This window comes from Triturus cristatus, chromosome 5_2 (assembly GCF_964204655.1).
Source record: "Triturus cristatus chromosome 5_2, aTriCri1.1, whole genome shotgun sequence".
NCBI classification, from domain to species: Eukaryota; Metazoa; Chordata; class Amphibia; order Caudata; family Salamandridae; genus Triturus; species Triturus cristatus.
Genome location: NC_140588.1, coordinates 890,956,376 through 890,977,247, shown reverse-complemented (window position 1 = coordinate 890,977,247; position 20,872 = coordinate 890,956,376). Strand labels below are relative to the sequence as shown.

The following is a 20,872-nucleotide window of genomic DNA, read 5'->3' as shown; positions in this document are numbered from 1 at the left end:
TACCAATGTGGGGCAGTGTCCTTCTAACGATGTAAAGCTGATGGTCCTCCTCTAGGTTCATACGTTAGAGGGGGGCCTAGCCTCCCCTCCTTGGGGCTTCAACGGGTGTGGACGAGCCTGACCTTGGCCCCGGCATGGCCCAGGTGAGTCCCGCACATGTCCCATGCTGCGGGAGTGCGTTGCGTCTTTTGATGGAGAAGGAGGATGATGGGAGATGTGGTCCCCAACCGTGCGGTGCAGGTATCAAGCACGGCTCTCACCCGCTCTCCAATGTCAATTTCAATTTAACTGCGGCTACCTTGCAATGTGAAGTTACAAGCTGTTTAACATTTCAAATATAACAAAAGGCCCTGTAAGAATCCTTTGCCTAGAAATTATACTACATATGATGAGATGTTTTAAGTGTTAGAGATCCAACTTGAATTAACAATGGAAAGGAAACAATTGTCTCTAGTAAAACCAATTTCCATGATCTTTTGTTGCTTCAGCTTTGGATCAGCTTTCATGTATAGTAGTGTTAGATAGACAAGGTAAAACCCGTGCTTTCAATGGGATGGAAAAAGTGTTGGATTCCCTAAAAGGAGTGTCACCAAAGAAGCATAAATAAGAGCCCTATACAAGAGGCATGTCCTATGTATGAAAGGACATGGGCTAACACATGTGCAATATAATCCTGTGCTTGACAAGCAGAGTCTTACCAGCCCAAGAATAACAGAACTCAGCTGGCACCAAGATACAGGGGTGTCTCCTCCTTTTGAGCAGAGGAGCATCGTCCCACTGACATGCCCCCAGAAACCCCATCCTGAATGGAGCATCAGGACGGAGGGTGGGGCTTCTGACTGATAGCAGCAGAGAATGCAGGGCACTTTCAGTTTAAAGTGTGCATGTCTTTTTGTCCAGCCGTTTTGCGATGGCCAGCCACACACGTGCACTTTAAACCTCTCTAAGCCAGCTGGTTTCAGACAGCTGGTTAGAGAAAGCAAAAGCTTCCAGTGCTCTTCTGAGCGCTGATAGAGGCAGCTCCCACTGATCCTGGCATTGCTCTCATGCTGGTGAGAGCAGCTCCAGGATTGGCTTGGAAGCTTGGAGACTGCCTGCCTTGAGGAGAGAAGAGCATCCAGGAGGACGTCGCACTTGCAGGTAAGTGCTTTTAATTCTTTTTTTTTGTGTCCCACCCACTCCACTACCCTCGGGACATGCCAGCCGACCGTGCCAGTATGGCTACCTAATAGTTTGTATGGCACCATTCTCCCGAAACTACCGTCAGGGGATCAAGTGTAGGAAGAGGCTAACATGGTTATTCAATTGAAATAGCATGTTAGGCTCCAGGAAACCGATGTTAACAAGCATTAAAAATGCAATAGGTCTCGCCTTTTATTAAGTTAAAGCCATTTGCTTTGCTATCCAATACCATTAGCAAAGCAAATGACTTTAACTTAATCAAAGGCAAGACCTATTGCATTTTCAATGCTTCTTATAGACACTAGTGAACTTCCCTAATGCATCACATGGACGATTATTTGTGAACTCAATCTATTTATCGTTCTTTATATCCTTAACTGGAAGTTTTTTCATTGCTTGTTGCCAATAAAATTTAAAGTGCATTTTCCAAATACCGCATCCGTCTCTTTTTGAAGTTGTTTAATCATTATCACAGCTCTTCGTACATGATATATTCTACTGGAAGGTAACTCTGCAATTTTGTTTTTGCGGGGAGGGGGTTAAAGGATAGGACCCCTCCAAAAAAAATGCTGTTTGATTAAATAGAGCAATCCATATACACTGCAGACGTTTTTAACGTACAGTCCTTAATTGACTCTGAAGTTCTAATCTACATTTAGTCTATTTGTGACAGCTATTCCAATTGCCCTTCAGGCGACCTCAGGTCGCTTTAATGCACCATGACAATCTGGGAGGTGCCTAGAAATGAAGGGGAGGTGGGCAAACTAAGGCAATATGTGGATTAATGTGGGTACCTCTTCCCTGTTTATTGATGTTGAAGCCTGCCCGCAGGGCAACAGCGACGTACAATAGAGGGAGATAGATACAGAGCGTAAACAAGGCAAGCGACGACAGAACTCATAAGAGGGTGGGGCAACCTGGAGAGAAGGACAGAAAGGGGCGGAGCATCCTAGGAGAATTAGGGCATTTTGTTTATTAGAAAGAAATCTCCTCCCAAAAATGAATCCAGCCAGAATATAGGTATTCTTATAGGATAGTTGGGCACTGGGTGACAAGCACACGCTTGCCAGTACGTTGCTAAGATAGTGTTTTTTATTTCCCTCATCTCCCAGAAAAAACAACCCTAATTCGGTGCATGGAAAGGATTCCCATGGGGTGTGCAGGAGGTGTGGGTATACCGTTTGCAGGCCATTAGGTTGGAGCAGCAGATGGGCTCTTGTGTTTGGAGACCTGAAAGCCCCATTGTCGTGTATTTGATCGGAGCCTAGCCACCAAAGGAAAAGCACGAGCGGTGTGGCGTGACGGTCAGAGCTGTCTACTTTGGAAGTACCAGTGTTCGACATCATCCTGTGATTCTGGGCAAATCCCTTAACCTACCTGTGCGTACTCAAAATTAATGTCTGTGTATTGTAACTGGCGCTCAGGTGCAGAGTTCCAGTACCTTTAGGTCGAATTCAGCCTATATAAAACTTCAAACAAAAATGTACCCAAGAGTACGCAGTGCGCCTTCAAGAGTATTTCTGAAACCATTATTAAGCTGTGATTTCCCCCTGAATTTTTGAGGTTTGGCGTAGCCATGGTTAATCTAATGTGATTTTGGAATTTACATTTATTGTGTTTTAGCGCTCTGGGGGGATTGCTTGGCGTCACGGTTCCTTGAAAACGGATGGAACGTATTAAACCCTTTATGAAACCAACTGCACAAAGCGGTCTTGTAATCGGAGCCCCAGTGGCGTGTATTTGATTGGAGCCTAGCCACCAAAGGAAAAGCACGAGCGGTGTGGCGTGATGGTCAGAGCTGTCTACTTTGGAAATACCGGGTTCGAGTCTCTGCGTCGGTATCATCCTGTGATTCTGGGCAAATTCCTTAATCTACCTGTGCGTACACAAAATGAATGTCTGTGTATTGGAACTGGCGCTCAGGTACAGAGTTCCAGTACCTTTAGGTCGAATTCAGCCTATATAAACTGAAAATAAAAATGTGCCCAACAGTACGCAGTGCGCCTTCAAGAGTATTTTTAAAACCATTATTAAGCCGTGATTTCCCCCTGAATTTTTGAGGTTTGGCATAGCCATGATTAATCTAATGTGATTTTGGAATTTACATTTATTGCGTTTTAGCGCCCTGGGGAGATTGCTTGGCGTCACGGTTCCTGGAAAACGGATGGAAAGTATTAAACCCTTTATGAAAACAACTGCACAAAGCGGTCTTGTAATCGGATTAACGATACCAGTCTCATTATTTTGAGCTACCCTGTCCTCACCAATCTACTTTTAGTGTCATAAATGTTTCAAAACCAAGAATTTCCAATGGCAGTGTATTTTATTGAAGAGTTTTCTGTTTTTTGAAATATTGATCTGTGCTCATGCTAATTTTTGGGGCGACCTGCTTCAATTTAACAAGCTGTCGGCCTTGTGTGAAAAACATAGTGCGTCGCAGCTAATGAAAGAGAGTGTGTAACGCCACCAGTGAGAGATCCAAACCCGCTGTGCATGGCTAAAAGGAGACAGGGTGGCAACAAGCAGCGATTGACATACCTTTGGTGCAATCATTCCACTGCCTTTGGCATAATTTGTGATGCCAAACGACGCACACAAATGAAAACTGAAGGCGGAGCTGGGACAGGGCTTCTGGAATCGTATCGATTCCAAGAAGCCCTCGTATGACGAGGGCAGCGCTTGCGCTGCTTACGTCAGGCCGAGACCTAAAAACAGTAACCCACATGGATACTGTTTAGTAACCACCAACAGCCACTGGACCCAGAGAAAAAGCACTGCAGTTTCTGTCTGCTTTACTTCCTTATATGCAAATTATTACTGTAGCCCGCTTCTCCCTCCTCCCCCCTTAAATTAAGATGGGAGGAGGGTCGAAGGGGCACATTAACAGCTCCCTTCAGCAGCATGCACGTCATGTTGGGAAGCGACGAATCAGGATGTGAGAGGGAGAGTGCACATTTCGAGCTGTATTCTGAACTCTCTCTGGAAACAGACATTCTGTTCCCCAGCTCAAGCTTGCAGCGTGGTGCTGATTTGCAGGCTTGGCAACAGTATTTTGTGACAGGCACATTTTGTTCCTGTTACAAAAATGCTGCAGGTTTTGGTGTTTTAGCCGCAATTTTCTTATTTAGTGGCCACAAAATGTGGCAAATCAGGCCATGGTGTCCTGGCGGTTTCTCCCCAGAGAGCCATAACATGACCTCAGACTGATGGCTGCTAGCCACAGGTGATGATGACCTGTTACTGCCATTGCAGTTTTTTTTTATTTGGTTGGGTGCTGTTACTTTGGTGGATTAATCACATGAATCACTAGGGGATCCCGACATTTGAAATCATCTTAACATGGAGAGATTGTTACTGCAGAATCATTTTACAGGGGGACAGGGTCCCGAATTAGCAGGGGTATTTGATGGGAAGTTGAGGGATTGGCTCTACATGTATCTACTTGAACTCAATAAAAGTTATGTGTCTTGTTTTGTTTGGTGCATAAGGTACATTTAGCTATCATTCCGAGGTTTGAAAATGAGATGTTTTACTTAAGTTTTTTCCATTGATCAATATTATGCATACCTTGAATGGCTTTAAGGGTTTCTTTACGTTTCTTGCAAGATAATCGGGATCCTTTTAGGAAGAAGTGCTTTTTTAACAGGCCTAGACATTTTTTATGTGAGAGGATCCATTTTGCTGTCTGCCAGTTTTCTTTAAGTATGACTCAGTGTCGACTGATATATATGCAGGTCACTATCGCCCATTTTTTTAGACGAGCGGAGAGCAGGCATATGTCTATGTTAAATACTACAAGGGCCAAATTATTAAGATTTTGCTAACAGTTTAATTTACCTTAATCACCATTTTCCGTGAAAGATTAACACAGTTTCGCACCTTTTATATTAATTTGAGCCAATCCTGCAGTGGCATTATTTGCATATCACTGTGGCCTCCTGCAATTCCAGAAAGTCCTGTTGCTTGAGCAGATGCTGGTATTATCTATGAGGTATAATAAAAATTGCTGGGTGAATGTCTGAATTACACTCAGACACTGGTAATTACTTGGGGCCACATCCCAGTCCATCATTTTTGTTCACACTATACTACGTCAGTTTGGACCCAGTCATTTGCGAATCAGTCTTGACCCTGCCCCAATGCAACAGTCCAGCCCGATTGCAGTGCCAGGTTCTCCCTGAATCGTAACACAAGCAACCCAAGACTGTTTTCTCCCTTATTGGAGCTCTTCAGTCAGGTGTAGATTGGTTTCAGTGGCACAGTGAGCATGGAACTAATGAACGGTAGCCCCATTACTGCAGGCAAAGTGGCTGGTCATACGTGGCACTCCTCGGATGAAGTGGTAAGTTTCTTTGTTCCTGCTGGCAGGTAAGGGCAGTCACTCAGCTTTCAATTCCTCAGTTGGGGCTCCGGGTGCATGGGTTGACACCTGCTGATCTTTGTGGTCATACACTGTGCACCGCATTTGCCCTCTCTTGGCATATGGTGCACCAGAGCCACGGCCCTTGCTCTTCACGTCAGCCCCTTATGGCATACAAGGATGACAACTTTTGGGCAGTGCAATGGCAAAGGACCTAATCGGTGCAGCTGCAAAAATATTCACAGCGCTTCCCTCTGGCATAAAGGATCTCCAACTTGGGTCAGCCCAGGGTTGGAGGGCCTGACTGTTGCAGCACCAGTTATATGTTCACAGTGGTCCCGTCTGGAATATGGGTTCACCGTCACGGATCAGCACACGGGTAGATAGCCCAATTAGTGCAGTAGCGATTACATCTTCATTGCTGCACCCACTGGTGTATAGGGTCACCGAATTTGATCAGCACACAGCGCTGCGATAACTGGATGCAGGCACTGGCGGTGACGAGGTCGGTGCGAGCACTGCCATCAGGAAGGCCGATAACTGCAGGCGTCGGCAGGCTTCGAAGGGCATCAGAGCTGCGGTGCAGGCCGGACAGTTCGCCGTGTACTTTATGAGGGGTTCCCTTGGCCTCGGTGCAGGTAGTGGCATCGCTGACGGCATCGGAGATTGTTTTTCTTGCTTCTATTAGTTTTCTTCCAGCTCCCAGGAGCAGGAACAACCTCCAGAGGTACAAAACTAGAAGAAGCACCTCCTGGCAGATCAGAACTCTCAGCAGACGTTCAGGGGAACTGGATGTGAAGACTTTGTGTCCCTGAGACTTCAGAACAGGAGGCCATCTCACACAAGCCCTTGGAGATTCTTCTTCAAGCAGGTTTCTCAGCAAAGTTCCAGTCTTTGTCCTTACCTTGGCAGAAACAGCAACTAGAAAAATGGGTGAGGGACGGCATAGAGTTGGACGATGAGGCTTGGCAGGACGCAGTTTCCTCCCCTAAAACCGTCGCTATATCGGCGCGCCTCCACCTTGTACAGCTGAAAATCCTTCACCGAGTGTACATTACGGGGCCCCAACTGGTACACATGGGTAGTTCAGTAGACGGTAATTGCAGAAGGGGATGTACGCAACAGGGCACATTCACCCATATTATTTGGCACTGCGACCCTATACAGGCCTATTGGTGAGACATCCATACCATCATGAGCCAGGTACTTGCATTAGACATACACCCGGAGGCACCTAGATGCCTTCTAAATATCTGGGAACCTACTGATCTGAGCTTGCACGCGACACAATGGGTCACACTGGGTTGCATGATTGCGAAAAGGAACATAGCTCAATTATGGGGGGCAACACAGGTCCCAAAGGTCAGGGATTGGGAAACCGACCTCGATTGGTGTATGCTTAGAGAGAAGACAGTATACGCAGCTCGGGGATGTCCCCGAAAGTGGGCCAAGATCTGGTCACCCTGGAACGTATATCGCGGTTACATATGTGCCCCTCCAGATGAGCCTGAGGGCGAGGGCCCCCCCTCACCATAACCTCCTCCTCCCATCCTTCCTTATTTTGTATGATTTGTTCTGTTGTGTACGCTGTCAGTGTTTTGCTGGAACTGTACCCACACTGTTGAACTTGCATAAATTCAATAAAGAGAGTTTAAAAAAAAAAAAAGAAACAGCAACTGCAGGCCAACCCACACTGCACACAGCAAAGGGGAGTACTCCTCTCACAGCTCACTAGCTTTTCTCCTTGGCAAAGGTTCCTCTTGAGTCCAGAAGTGATCTAAATTTCTGGGGATTAAGGTCTACTACTTATACATCATTTTGTATTTGTTCTTCTTTGTGCAAGAGTCTCTGAGCCCTGTCCAAACCAGTTCTGTCCTCAATGGTGCAGTATGACCACAGGGGGTGGAGACAGCATTGTGCAAGGGAGACAGGCCCTATTCAGGTGCAAGGGAAACTCTTCTCACTACTCTAAATGCAGCCAAGTTCTGTTCAGCTCAGCTCTGAGTCATCCAGGAAGGGCCAGGCACACCTCAACCCCCAGTGGCTGTCTACAGTGAATGCACATCCCCCAGCCCCTGTCACTCCAAAATCAGACAGCCAATCCACAAACAGGCAGCCGCACACAGAATGGTTAAACAAGAACATGCCTTCTTTCAAAAAGTGGCATTTTCAAACACAAACTGTAAAAACCATTTTACTAAAAGATTTGTTATTAAGTTCTGAGTTCAGAGAGCCTAAACTTTATTTGTCAATCTTGTCCCAATGGGAAGTTATACTTGTAACATGTTACAAATATCTCCCATGCTATCCTATAGGACAGATAGCCTTTCAATAGTGACAAACTAAATTGGCAGTATTTCACCATCAGGACATGTCACACACACCAATACATGTCCTACCTTTCACATACACTGCACCCTGCCCATGGAGGTACATGGGGCCTACCTGAGGGGTGTCTTACATGTTAGAAAAGGGAAGGTTGGGGACTGGCAAGTGGGTGCACTTGCCAGGTCGACATGGCAGTTCAAAACTGTGCGCATACACTGCAGTGGCAAGTCTGAGATAAATTTACAGGGCTACTCATGTGGGTGGCACAATCAGTGCTGCAGGCCCATTAGTAGCATTTGATTTACTGGCCTTGACACACTCAGTGCACTCTACTAAAGGCTTACCAGCAAATCAAGTATGCCAATCAGGGAGAACCAGTCACAATAACAATTTACACAGGGAGCACTTGCACTTTGACACTGATCAGCAGAGGCAACGTACCCAAAGCATCTAAGCCAGCAAAAACGAAAACCAGCACAGCATAAAAAATACAGGTGGTAGAGGCAAAAAGTCAGGGGAACAACACCAAAGAAGCCAAGTCTAACAGTCAGCTTGATTGGTGCAGTAGCAATTATCTCACACTTCACTTAAGAGATCTGCTCGCCAGGACCCCACTCTGGGCCTCGCTCCTTCTAAGCACTCTCCCCCTCCTCACAGAGTCCTCTGGCCTCGGCAGGAAGGCAGATGCTCCATGGCAGGCGCTCTTTACTTCCCTGGGTGATGTCCCCTCACCCAGCTGAGAGACTGGCAGACATTCCTCTCCAGTCCTGGTCACACAAGACAAAAGTCTTGTTGAGTTTCTCCACGACATGGCACAGCCATGGCTCACTGCTTGATGGTCGACAATTTGAGAGATTCCAGCTCCTCTTTTAATAATGAATTTCTGAACACAGATGTGATTTAGTGTCTCATGTGCTGAAGTTCATGTTGCGGGGATACCTCCTTTGAAGTACTCCCTCCTTTGTCCTGTCCTTTGGCCAGGAAACAGTATGTCACAGCAGGAGTGACCCGAACATAGATAGCCCCACAACACAGGCCAAGGAAGATACTTGTGGATTACACCTGAATGTCAGCCTTCTGTATATATCTCTAACAAAAGGCTACAAAGGTCCTCAGCCCTAAGCTTTATGATTCCCTTATCAACCCCAATTTCCTTCTTTAGATGTGCCCAGGCCCCCACTAACCAGTGACCTTTTCAGAATCAATGAGCCCTTTTGAAGTGCGCAGGAGATCCCGGCTCTCCCTTCTTCCAGTCAGTGTCCCACCTAGTTCACAGAAATGTGGAAATCCACAAATCTGTCTGGGGTTGGGGATACTCCACCTCCACATGCCTTCTCAAGTTCCTGGGTTTCCAATATGGAATCCACAGGCCTCAATGTATTGTACCACTCACAGGCACAGATACTTAACAGCACACACACGCAAACATGTGTATTACACAGTGCTACATGCTAACATGATGTAGGCCAAGGGTGAATTAAACACAGCAGCGGAACTTCACGAGTGGGCCAGCAGGCCCCACACCAGGTACACAAGTAAAAAGGCCTGTTCACACTACTTCTCTTCATTACTAAACCACAGTATGCTGCCACCACTGCGCTCATGCTATTTTACTCCCGGTAAGGGCAGTAGTATGCTGCCACCACTGCGCTCATGCTATTTTACTTCCGGTAAGGGCAGTAGTATGCTGCCACCACTGCGCTCATGCTATTTTACTTCCGGTAAGGGCAGTAGTATGCTGCCACCACTGCGCTCATGCTATTTTACTCCCGGTAAGGGCAGTAGTATGCTGCCACCACTGCACTCATGCTATTTTACTCCCGGTAAGGGCAGTAGTATGCTGCCACCACTGCGCTCATGCTATTTTACTTCCGGTAAGGGCAGTAGTATGCTGCCACCACTGCGCTCATGCTATTTTACTTCCGGTAAGGGCAGTAGCCCTTTATCACTGCGAGGGCAGCACTTTGGGCACTCCTCCTGGTCTAGCAAGACCACAATCCGTAAAACAGTCCTAGGTCATGTCGCACATGCATAATCTGTGTTCGGCCATGAGCTAAAAGCAGCACCAGGCATCCATATACCGTTGCAGCTGGGGCGCTCCTGGAAAAGGTGCACGACTGTCACCATATAAGGGATATTTAAATCCCAACAGAGTCCCACACAACTTTCTTATCAACAGGAGCATGATTTGTTACTGGTGAGAAATGATACTCTAGAAAATATATGAGTATTTTTCGATTTCTTCTTCAGAACGGTCCATAAAAACTGTATTTTGAGTATTTATCGAGTTTCTCTTCAGAAATATGAAAAAAAATATGGGTCATTGCCCATTCTCCAAACCTGATATTAGCTTCTAACCCAGTAGTAAAACGGAGGCAGTATCAATTTAATGAAGCCTTGATAATAGCGGGATGCTCCACTCAAGGCCTTCTTAACTTACCGTCAGTAGGCAGAATTTGTGATTTCCCCACATTGTACCCAAGTCTTTCTGTGTGAATTGCAGAGTAAGGCATCTCCTCCTAGCAGTAAGATTGAGGTGGGTGGGGTATTGCATGAACTCTGAAATCTGCTCTCAGTCTGTTCAATAAATGAGGCAGTAATGTACCACTGGACCAAAGTCATATGCCTGCTTTTCTATCCAATGGTCATCAAAGCAAATGTGCAGCCCCTAAGCAAAATATCCTTTTATAAAAGTTATTAAAGCGTGATTTGTTAGAGTAAGGTTTTCTGTTCCCCTTTTAAGAAACCGCTGAAGCAATTATGTGACTGTGTAAGTTCTAAAAATAATAATTTAGTAGCCTTTGGTGTTGCCATTAGCAGTTGAAAGAGATGTGCATGCCATCACGAGTTAGAACATCCCAGCTCTCTTGGAAATGCTTTCTCGCACAATGTAGCTGCATTGTCTAGTATCAGACCCGGTTGCCTTTTGGTGTGATTAAATATCGTTGATCAAGTTTTTTATTGTTGACAAACTAATTATCCAAGTTGCTTATGTCAGGTGATGCGGGCAAAGCACACAGTCAGAATTACCTCTATTGCTCGGTTCACGCGTTACCAGCTGCAGCATTACAGCACTGTGACACTTTACTCACTGTGGAATGAGGAATAGCCATAGGAGATGGTGCTTGTGCACTGATTCTCGCTTGTTACTGGAACATTCCACTGCATTTTGCAGGTGCTCATTTTCCCAAGATTTCGCTGATGAATTGTGTGCGGTGAAAAAGCAACAGGAGTTTTTTATTTACAATAGACTACTTCTCACTCCTTCCACACTACATAAACGATTTCCCACTACCCCAGATAAGTGTTGGTCGTGTGATTCTCCCAATGCCACCCTACATCACATGTTATTTCTTTGTAGGCATGTGCATGCTTTTTGGTTACAGGTGTGGGCTCAAGTCAATGTTATTTTTCATACTTGTATTCCTCTCTCCCCCACCCACCTTTTCTTGGGCAGTTTGTCCCCTGATTGGGATAATGTTGATATGCATGTTCGCATTGTTGATTTATTACTGGCTGTTGCCTTTCAACAGATTACTGTTAATTGGAAAAACACTTCCAATATTTCTTTTAAGGCGTGGTGGTACAATGTCTGTCATAAACATAGACTTGATAATGCCTTTGTCTTTCCTGTTCAATTAGCAGCTAGGCGTGCGGACTTATGGCTCCCCATTACGTTATATTTGGACAATTGTGCTGCTCGTTCCTTCTGTCCATCACCTGCTCAACAGGAAGTTCCTAAGCCCCCATGATACCCTTTTCACATTCAGAATTTATCAACATGCTGTTTTATTTTCTTGCTTTTTGCATATAGTTGTTTAGTAATGATTGATGTAATTTCCCTGTTTCTTTTTAAATGCCCATGACTATTGTTTTATTGTTTTTGTTGTACACTCTCTCATACGCATTGTATTTTCCAATCCCCTCCCCACCCTCTTTACCCTCTCCCTCTCCTTCCCCCCCTCCTATTGATATTCTGTATTGTATTTTCCTTTTTTGTTGCGTAATAAAATTCTTTTAAACTCAAAAAAGCAACAGGAGTGCAGTTTTGCTGCACACTTTGTAATCCTGATCCAGCCAGTAATGCCTTTCATTTCTGGACTCTGCAGTTCCAAGGCACTCGGAATGATAGTCTTATGGGTCAATACCGTGTCGGGTGCAGCGGTGTCCCCAGTGGGATACCACCCAGCATGATCACGACTACGCCCAGGGTTCTCATACCTGAATGACCTGGTTGTGGGGACACCGGACCTGATTTTACCAGCCAGAATATCCATTGGGAAAAATTGCTTTGAGATTTGGCTTCAATTGCAACCCGCCCCGGTTCTCGGCCCCCACTTGACCTTTTTCTAAGGAAAGGGGAAGAATGTAATGCTCCCCCCTACCTGCTTACTTCCTCCCCTTTCCTCTGCCTCCCTGTTAGCACCAACCCATCCCCGCTCCCAACCCTCACCAGCACCCCCAACGCTTTGGGTCCAGGTGCAAATTGAAGACATCCTCTGGGTACCTTGCAGTCCTCCAGTTCTGAAGAAATTGCCATAAACGTCTAGGCAACAAAAGATGTTGATCTCCCTTTAACTCTCTCCACATGTCCATGAGTTTTTAACATGTACAGGGGAGGACACACCTACTAAAATTTAATTCGGATAGGTTTCTAACAGTACATGGCTTGGTAGCCCTCTCCTAGACTGAGGACATACATCATTTAATCATTTTCTTCCCCTCACATTGAATCTTAGTGTCAGGCCCGGTTGTAGAAAGACCTTCTTTACTTACTCCCGAGTTTGCAAGTGAGGCATTGAAAGAATATGGCATTCTTTTGTTTCATTAAGCCCCCCCTCAGTCCTAGGAGTGAGCACCATTGACGTGAAGCCCGGGACGCAGTTAATTTTTGTCCCTGTGGTCCTTAACATCACTACCGTGAGGTGTCTCCTCCAATCATTTTGGGCTCAACAGGGTCCTCTATTGACTCAAGAGGAGTTTATACATTTAGGTTCCCTGGGTTGAAGTTTAACTTTCACAATGATATAAGAGCAGACTTTGGTTTGAAGTTGGTGGTAATTTGCGATTCCTTAATGCCATATTGCACTTTTTTGGTGCTTCTTACATTGCATTTAAGGAATCGCAAAATTTGCGATTCCTTAAATGCAATTGCAAAATAAGGAATCGCAAATTTTGCGATTCCTTATTTTGCATGCAGATTTGCCTTCATACATACCTCTTAGCAAAATTGCGATCGCAAACGCCGAAATTCGCAGATTTTCGGCATTTGCGATCGCAATTTTGCTTGATACATATGGCCCTTTGTTGTTAATGAGTAATTGGACTCATTTGACAAAATCTTTGAAAATCATCTTTGGCCATCTCACTGTTACAGTATCGAGGCACCTGGGAGTCCAGTCACTTTCCTTCTACAGGTACTCAATGAGGGATGCTGTATTTTACTCACTTCCCCATTTTCTGAGCAACGAACAATGACTGCAATGACTGTATGTGAAGACCAGCTGACATTGTAAGACAGTCATTTTTAGAGGCGGCTGGCACATTCTGCAAGTGCTGAGGCGTGTAATACTTTAAATATGCTTATAACGCATGGTAAATGCTTTATAAATAGAATGTGCCCAATCACCTTTTCAGTACAAATTTAGTTTTGCAGCAAGACCTGCAGAATGAAATTCGTATTGTAGAGGTGATTGGGGCACATTCTATTTATAAAGCATTTAGCACCTGTTATAAGCATGGAGACTGCCAAAAATAAACATAAATCTTAGCTTGGCATCTGGAATGTCCCACATCGCGCTGCTTGGCTGTCAGTGTGTACATGCTGTTCCCACACAAGATAAGCCCTAAGCATCCCAGCCAATCAAAGCACTACTCTCATGCTGTTTAGAATACTACACAGCATGAGAGCAGTGCCAGGATTGTGTGGGTCAGGCAAAGACAACGTTCCGTCGGAGACTGACAGGGCTGTGTCACCTCCCTGGTAACATTACATCTGGATACCTCAACTGCGCATGTGAGGCTGGCTGCAGTGAAAGCTCTGGCCAATCTCACATGTGCAGTTCAGTTTACACTGCCTAGTGATCATCCCAGGCTATCTGCCCCTAATAGGAAAAAGATGACTACTGGTTCAGGGGAAGAATACATGGGTTTAAAAGGAGTCTGTCTCTGGTGCAGTGGCTCACAGAAGGGGGTCAATGCCCCCACATTCCCAAAGAGACACCGCCCCTGGTCATTTTACTCCTTTGGATAGCTGCATAGCACATGTGCCTTGATCCATTGCGCAATAACTCAACAAATTGTATCCAACTAATGGAAGTAATAGCATAACTCCAACAGTATACCACAAAGTACAACATAACTCTGGCATTTACCAAACCCCCCATAGAAAGCCCAGGCTTAGCATCATTATAAGAGTCTTGCAGCAGGAAGTGATATTACTTTGTGCACAGATGAAATTACAAAGTTCACAAACAGCTTTTGGAAAATAGGTTGAGGGTGATAGAAACACAGTTTGTGATTTTTTAAAGCTGAAACTGTAGTCATGTATTTTATTATCCCCATTACTTTGTATCTGTTTGTTTATACTATTCCCTTTGTAGGTATTGGATGCAGCCACATAATGTTAGGTCATGGAATGCATCACTTTTATGTGGCTATTTACCATAACCTTTATGTGTTTTGTGAAGTCTATTCACAAAATGTTTTTGGAATATGAAAATCTATGGTTGAGATCTCTGTGCATGATTGATTTTGGAGGGACAGGGAAGAGTGGTTGGAAAATGGGACCAATCAGTGAATAACTAATCCTAAATGGGTGGAGTGAAGGGAAATTCAAAGAGAGATTTTGAGAAGGGACATTGTAATACAATGCACTCACAATTCCCAAAATGCACGTTTAAGTTTATTACAGTAGTACTATTGACAAAACAGACTCACATGTAGTCCAGCATACCCTTTAGTTAAGTCAAGCACCACACAGGGCCAATCACGGCAACTGCTGCACACTGCCATAGAAAACAACAGAGGCAGGGAATAACACCAACATATAGGGAAACATATGCAACACATTCAAATAAAAAACATTTCAAATTAAACTTTTTTTAAATTGTTTTTAAGGTTATCTTCAAATATTTATTTAAACAAAAAATATAAAATCACCTATAAATTACTACATAACTTATTATGTGCCACATTAAGTACAACAGATACTGTAATGGAAGGGGAGGGTAAATTAACATTTAATTTAATTTAAAAATAGTTTAAATAAAAATAAAAAAATACATAACATGTTATGCAGGTTTGTTATCTCTTGTGGTTAAGGAAGTCCCAGGTGAATGGGAGTTAGGGAATTTCCAACATAAGTAATATTTTATTTTTAATTTAAAATTACTTTTCTAAAAATCCCCTATATAACTTCTTATAGTTATATCATCTTTCCGGTGGTGGAGATCACGACAAACAGGTGGAAAGTTACTGATAGTGACATTTAAGGTAATAAATTCAGTTGTCTGATTAGGTAGAAACTCGTAATTCTACATCTAGGTGTAAATCTGCACATGAAATCGTGAATTCTATCAATGAGGAGATCTACTTGTAGCTGTTGGTGTAGGTGATAGGTGATATGCACATGCAAACTTGCCTCTGTGAATAGGGTTCAAAAAGTGGTGTTTGCTGTTTGATATTTTGGATACTACTGTTGTGTGTATGACAAAAGCCTGGCCTGTCACCTGATTTTTGGGTCTAGCAATTTATATTTCTGAAAACGAAAAATTTTAATTTGAAAAAAAAGTGAATTGGTAAAATTGCCATAATTTGTAAAGTTAAGGTTCCATCTGGTTTATAGTTATTTTTGTAACTTTATATGAGGTACTTACCAATCATAAATGTGCCTATGGATTCATAAACTAAAACTGAGAACTAAGTGCAGGTCAGTCCTGACCTTCTGCAGCTCAACATTCGCAGTACTGAGAGCAAAAGAAAACTGTGCATCTCAAATGTCTCTTGCAGCACATCTTCCAATTGAAGTGCTGAGAGTAATGCACAACTTTGGCAAAGAATATATCTCAAACCTGACCAACAGCAACCTCAGGCTCCCATCCATGCGCCAGTGCTGAGACCACCACGCATCTCTTGCATTAGACCTCCACCTAACCTGAAGCATTCACCTCTACTTTGCCTTTACTCGAACGCACACATACAGCTTTTAAGACACACTGCAGCCCAATGATGTAGCTTCAATGCTATTTCAGTACTTAGACCCATATATAGTTATACCAATGTTAGCAATTCCTAATTTCTGTGCCCGAGTCCTTCCTGCTATTTTACAGTGGCGGCCGGCACATGTAAGAGCAGTGGGCAATGTTAGCAATTCCTAATTTCTGTGCCCGAGTCCTTCCTGCTATTTTACAGTGGCGGCCGGCACATGTAAGATCAGTGGGGCGGGGGTGAGGCGCAGTGGGGAGAAGTCGACAGACAACCTGAGCAAGGTAAGTGGTTTTATTTATTTTTATATTTAATTTTACCTATCCTGTCTTCTGTCGACTTCCCCCACCACCGTGCTCCGCCCCGCCCCACCCTACCACGCCACCACTCTTACCTGCGCTGGCCGCCACTGCTATTTTAATTCTGGCATCCACGTACTTCTGTTGGTGCAGCAACATCAATATTCCAGTGCTAGGGCACTTTTAAAGCACTGTCAACACACCTCTCTTCTCACTTGCTGCATACTGTTACTGTGGTAGTGGGGTAAAAACAGCCGAGAATACACTTTGGGTGGACAAAATTGCATAATGGAAATTTCACCAAATTAGGTTTTCGCTGCAAAATGTGGTCTGCTGGTATCGTGCATAATTTTTTTTATGCGAGCACACACCTTGCATATGAACGAACGTCTTGCCTCATACCGCCAGGAGAGTGGTGCGAGCACAACATGCCTCCTGCTGGTATCTTGCATGACTTGTTTTAAACAAACCGCGCACATGAGTAAAAAAAGTTATACGAAATCGCAGAATGTGGAATATTGAGAAATTTCGCTATTTTCACATAATGAAAAATTCAGGAATTTCACAAATTTTACTGCATAATTAAAATTTTGTCCAAGTCTACAACGCACCTCATTCTGACATATTGCACCCCCATCCACAGAACAAAGCCCAGACACAACTCTGCCAATAATCCTCCCAATTTCCCTCGAGCCAAAAGCAGGCATAGGTGCTTACCTTGTGGTGGACCATGTTATAAGTTCTCCTATTCCAGTTGTCATTTAGAAGGCAGTTTGTTACTCACTCATTCATCCATCCATCAGCCCCGCACACTCAACGCTTAATCCTTCTACAATCACCCCCTTCAACCACTCACACTACCACCATACTCAGTGACTTGCACATCCAACCCCCTCCAACAACACGGATGTGCACTAATAAAAAGGCAGACATATCAGCTCTACCATTTATTTAACAAGTTTCAATCGAGAGGTTATTGAACTGTGACTTGCAATTGATGACGTGAAAAGTTATCTGCAAACAAAAAAAACACATATTTGCGCTGAAACTCTTCTCTGCACTTTTGATTTCAGAATCATCAAGGCCAGATAATCTAGTGCACCATTTCAAACAAGCAGAAGCATATGCTGCCAACATGCAGAGCTCGGTAAGTGTTTTGTACATTACACTAACATGTCTATCTACCTTTATTGTACGTTTATGGATACTGTCAGTGAGCTCATTCTAAAGCAAACTGTGTCATTTAAACTCAGATCTGCCTCCAGCTCAGCAGAGGCCCTGGGCTACAGTCCCAAGCAGAGGACCATGCGCCACATTTAGATATCTGAGCCTGGCTGCCGGTGGTCTATGTGATGAAAGTGCATCTCTAGTGTGGCAGATACACTTTCATCACTATTGAATGACAAGATTGCGCCAGGTTTTTTTTCCTGCTCTCCATTCTGTTTTGCTTTTCAGAATCAACTCCCCAAAGCAGAGATTTATTTCTGAAAACCAGGATATGGTGGTTTGTTGATTGTTTGGAAGGGATCTCTACGAGGGCCTGCTTGGCGGACCCAAGATGCGGAAAATCAGTGATGGTCACCCAGACCTAAATAAGGCAGCACAACTGTCACCTGGTGGAGCAGAGGTGCACGGGTTTGTGCTCAACAGTTTCTGTAGCAGTGAAGGCTGCTAAGACAACTCAGAGAAACACAGTGGTTCCCCCTTATCTACATTGGGCAGGTGACTGGAAGGCTGGCCTATGGAGCTGCGACATTGTTTGGTGGGACCCCACATCTCAATCAATTTTAATTCACGTTTATTTGGACCGTAGATCCATAAACCAAACACACAATATATAAATTACATCTTAAAAAATTCATTTCTTTTAAAATATTAAAATACATCTTAAAAACTCATTTAAACACCTTTATAACCTAAATTGCACGTGATCTATTTGTTACAGCTCGATAAAAGTATTCAGAAGTACTTTCACTTTTTGCATAAACTTCCCCATAGCAACGGCAATATCTAAATTAGTCATTTCGGTTAGCAGTGCGACAGCCTGTGCCCTTGTTTTGATCTCATATGACTTAAATAATGGTTTTAAAAACATACATTGTAATTCTAAAAGCCTGTGGCAATCTAATAATATATGTAGCAAATCACACTGTGTGTTCAAGGTGCAAGTACATCTCCCCATCTTGTCGACCATGGCGCTTTTTACCATATAGTTTGTATAACATGGGTTTACCCCAATTCTTACCCTAAGGACTTCCCTCCGTAATCCACAATCTGGTGGCCTATCAATATAAGGGAAGCATTGATTATCCTCCCAAGCAATATTCATGAAATGTACTGATGGTTTGTTCCCAAAATACTTTCGATCCTCTACAATAGATATTTCCTTCCCCAACGATTTCAGAATCTTTTTATCAATATTTACCACAGAATCGTTAGGGTCCAGGGTAACCTCCATCCTACGGTATAACTTCTTCATGGTTGCCCTGATCTCTTTTGCCCATCTTAACTCACTTTTCTCTACTTCATTTTTACACCATTTGGATACTTTTATATTTCCATCAGCCCCTAATCGTTGCCAAAAACGAAACAAGGCCATACCAGCTAGCATACCCCATGAGGTCAGTCCTAGCTCCAATCTTACGGCCTGAACCATGGATGATTGAGGCAGCATAATTACATTTTTTAAATTTTTGCCTTCCTCAAGGTCCCAGGACATCTTCCCACTCAAATATATCAATTCAGCACCATACAAAAATTGTGGAGGTACCATAGCGGAGTAAGCTTTTAGCACCGGGCCGTCCGACATTTCACCATAGGCTTTGTTAAATATTTTCAGGCCACTGATTGTTGTTGAGGATCTCAATCTTAATGCGTCTAGATGGGTATGCCACTTCATGGTCTTCTCAAACCATATCCCCAAATATCTGTATTCAGAAACTGATTCCACTTTCTCGGTCCCCATCCACCAAGTAAAACCGGATTTCTTTCGACCAAAAGTCAAAGTTTTGGTCTTATCCATATTAATCACCAGTTTTTTCTTCAAACAAAACGCGTTAAAAGAATTCAGTTTCCTTTGCAAGCCCACTTCGGTCTGGTCCATAATTACCAGATCGTCAGCATAGAGTAAGCAGGCAATATGCTTCCCATCTAGTTTCGGGCTAGCCCCAATTGGTTCCCCTAGAGTCAAAGGTAGATCTGCCAGGAATAAGGAGAACAACAGGGGGGCCAATACACATGCCTGCCGTAGCCCATTTCCAATCTCTATTTTCCTGGATAAACTGCCGTCTATATCTAAAATTATCTGGGCCCAATTTTTGGTATGCAGGGTTTGTATCAGGCGTAACAATTCATTTGGGATCCCATAACTAGTTAGATCCTCCCATAGCAGCTTCCGATCCACCAAGTCGAAAGCTGCCCGGAAATCTACAAAACAACAAAATAAATTTCCCCGTGTTTCCATTGACTTCTGCGCTATTGCCCATAGCGCAAAACAATGATCAATTGTCGAATGGCCAGCTTTAAACCCCCCCTGTTCCGGCGGGATTATCTGTTTTTCCTCTGCCCAGTCTTTTAATACATTCAATAGTGCTTTTGCGAAGACCTTTTCCCCTATGTCAAGGAGATTAATCAATCTGTAATTTTTCGGTAAATTATAATCGCCCTTTTTATGTATGGGTCTTATAATAGCAACCTTCCAACTTTCTGGGATAATTCCTGTTTCCAGGATTATTTGGAACAGATTTTTAAAAAGGTCAGCCCACCATTCCGGTCTTGTTTTTATTATTATAGCCGGTAGGTTATCTGGGCCTGCCGCACCAGTGAGCTTCAGACTGGCTAGAATACTTTTTATATTTTCTGAGGAAAAATATGCTTTTATATCCTCTGACAACGGCGTCCAGTCAATAACTCTTAGATCTTCTTGCATCGGCCATTGCCCATAAATTTCTCCTAGGTAACCCACCCAATCATCTTCTGCAACCTTACATATCAGGGAGCCGGTTTTCGTCCCCATACTTTCTTGGACTAGTTTCCAAAATCCTTTAATATCTTTGGTTTCTATTACCTCCAACATATTTGACCAACATTTATCTTTATAGCTTCTTTTTTTTCCCCGAATTAATTTTTTATATTTGATTCTCACTTGTTGGAGCGACTGATATACATCCAGCTTAAATTTAGCCCTTAATTTTCTTTCCTTTTGTCTAATCTCAGCCTTTGCCCTCCTACAATCTTCATCAAACCAGGGCTTCCTCAAGTTTACAGGATTTTTCATACCCATCTCTGACTTTTTTGCCCTAATCTTCTTCTTTAGTATTTCCGCCAGCCTTCCCAAGGATGATTCATACCAGGTTATTCCAACATTCACATACATTTCTTCCATTGAAATTTCCTGCTGGATTAACAAAAGCTTTTTAACATTCTCTTCAGTCATACATGTTCTCAGCCGTTTTGGATATTCAGCATGTGTCTGCAACACCCTTTCTCTATTTCTATT

General features: G+C 43.6%; 1 protein-coding gene across 1 annotated transcript in view; it reads left to right on the top strand.

The window, feature by feature from the left end:
* The window catches only part of NRK (Nik related kinase), a 1,057,838-nt gene that overhangs the window by 779,277 nt on the left and 257,689 nt on the right, over positions 1-20,872 (top strand). Inside the window, exon 19 of the mRNA XM_085608036.1 lies at positions 17,448-17,521. Coding sequence (XP_085464162.1) covers positions 17,448-17,521 — 74 coding nt within the window. The remainder of the gene's footprint in view (positions 1-17,447; positions 17,522-20,872) is intronic.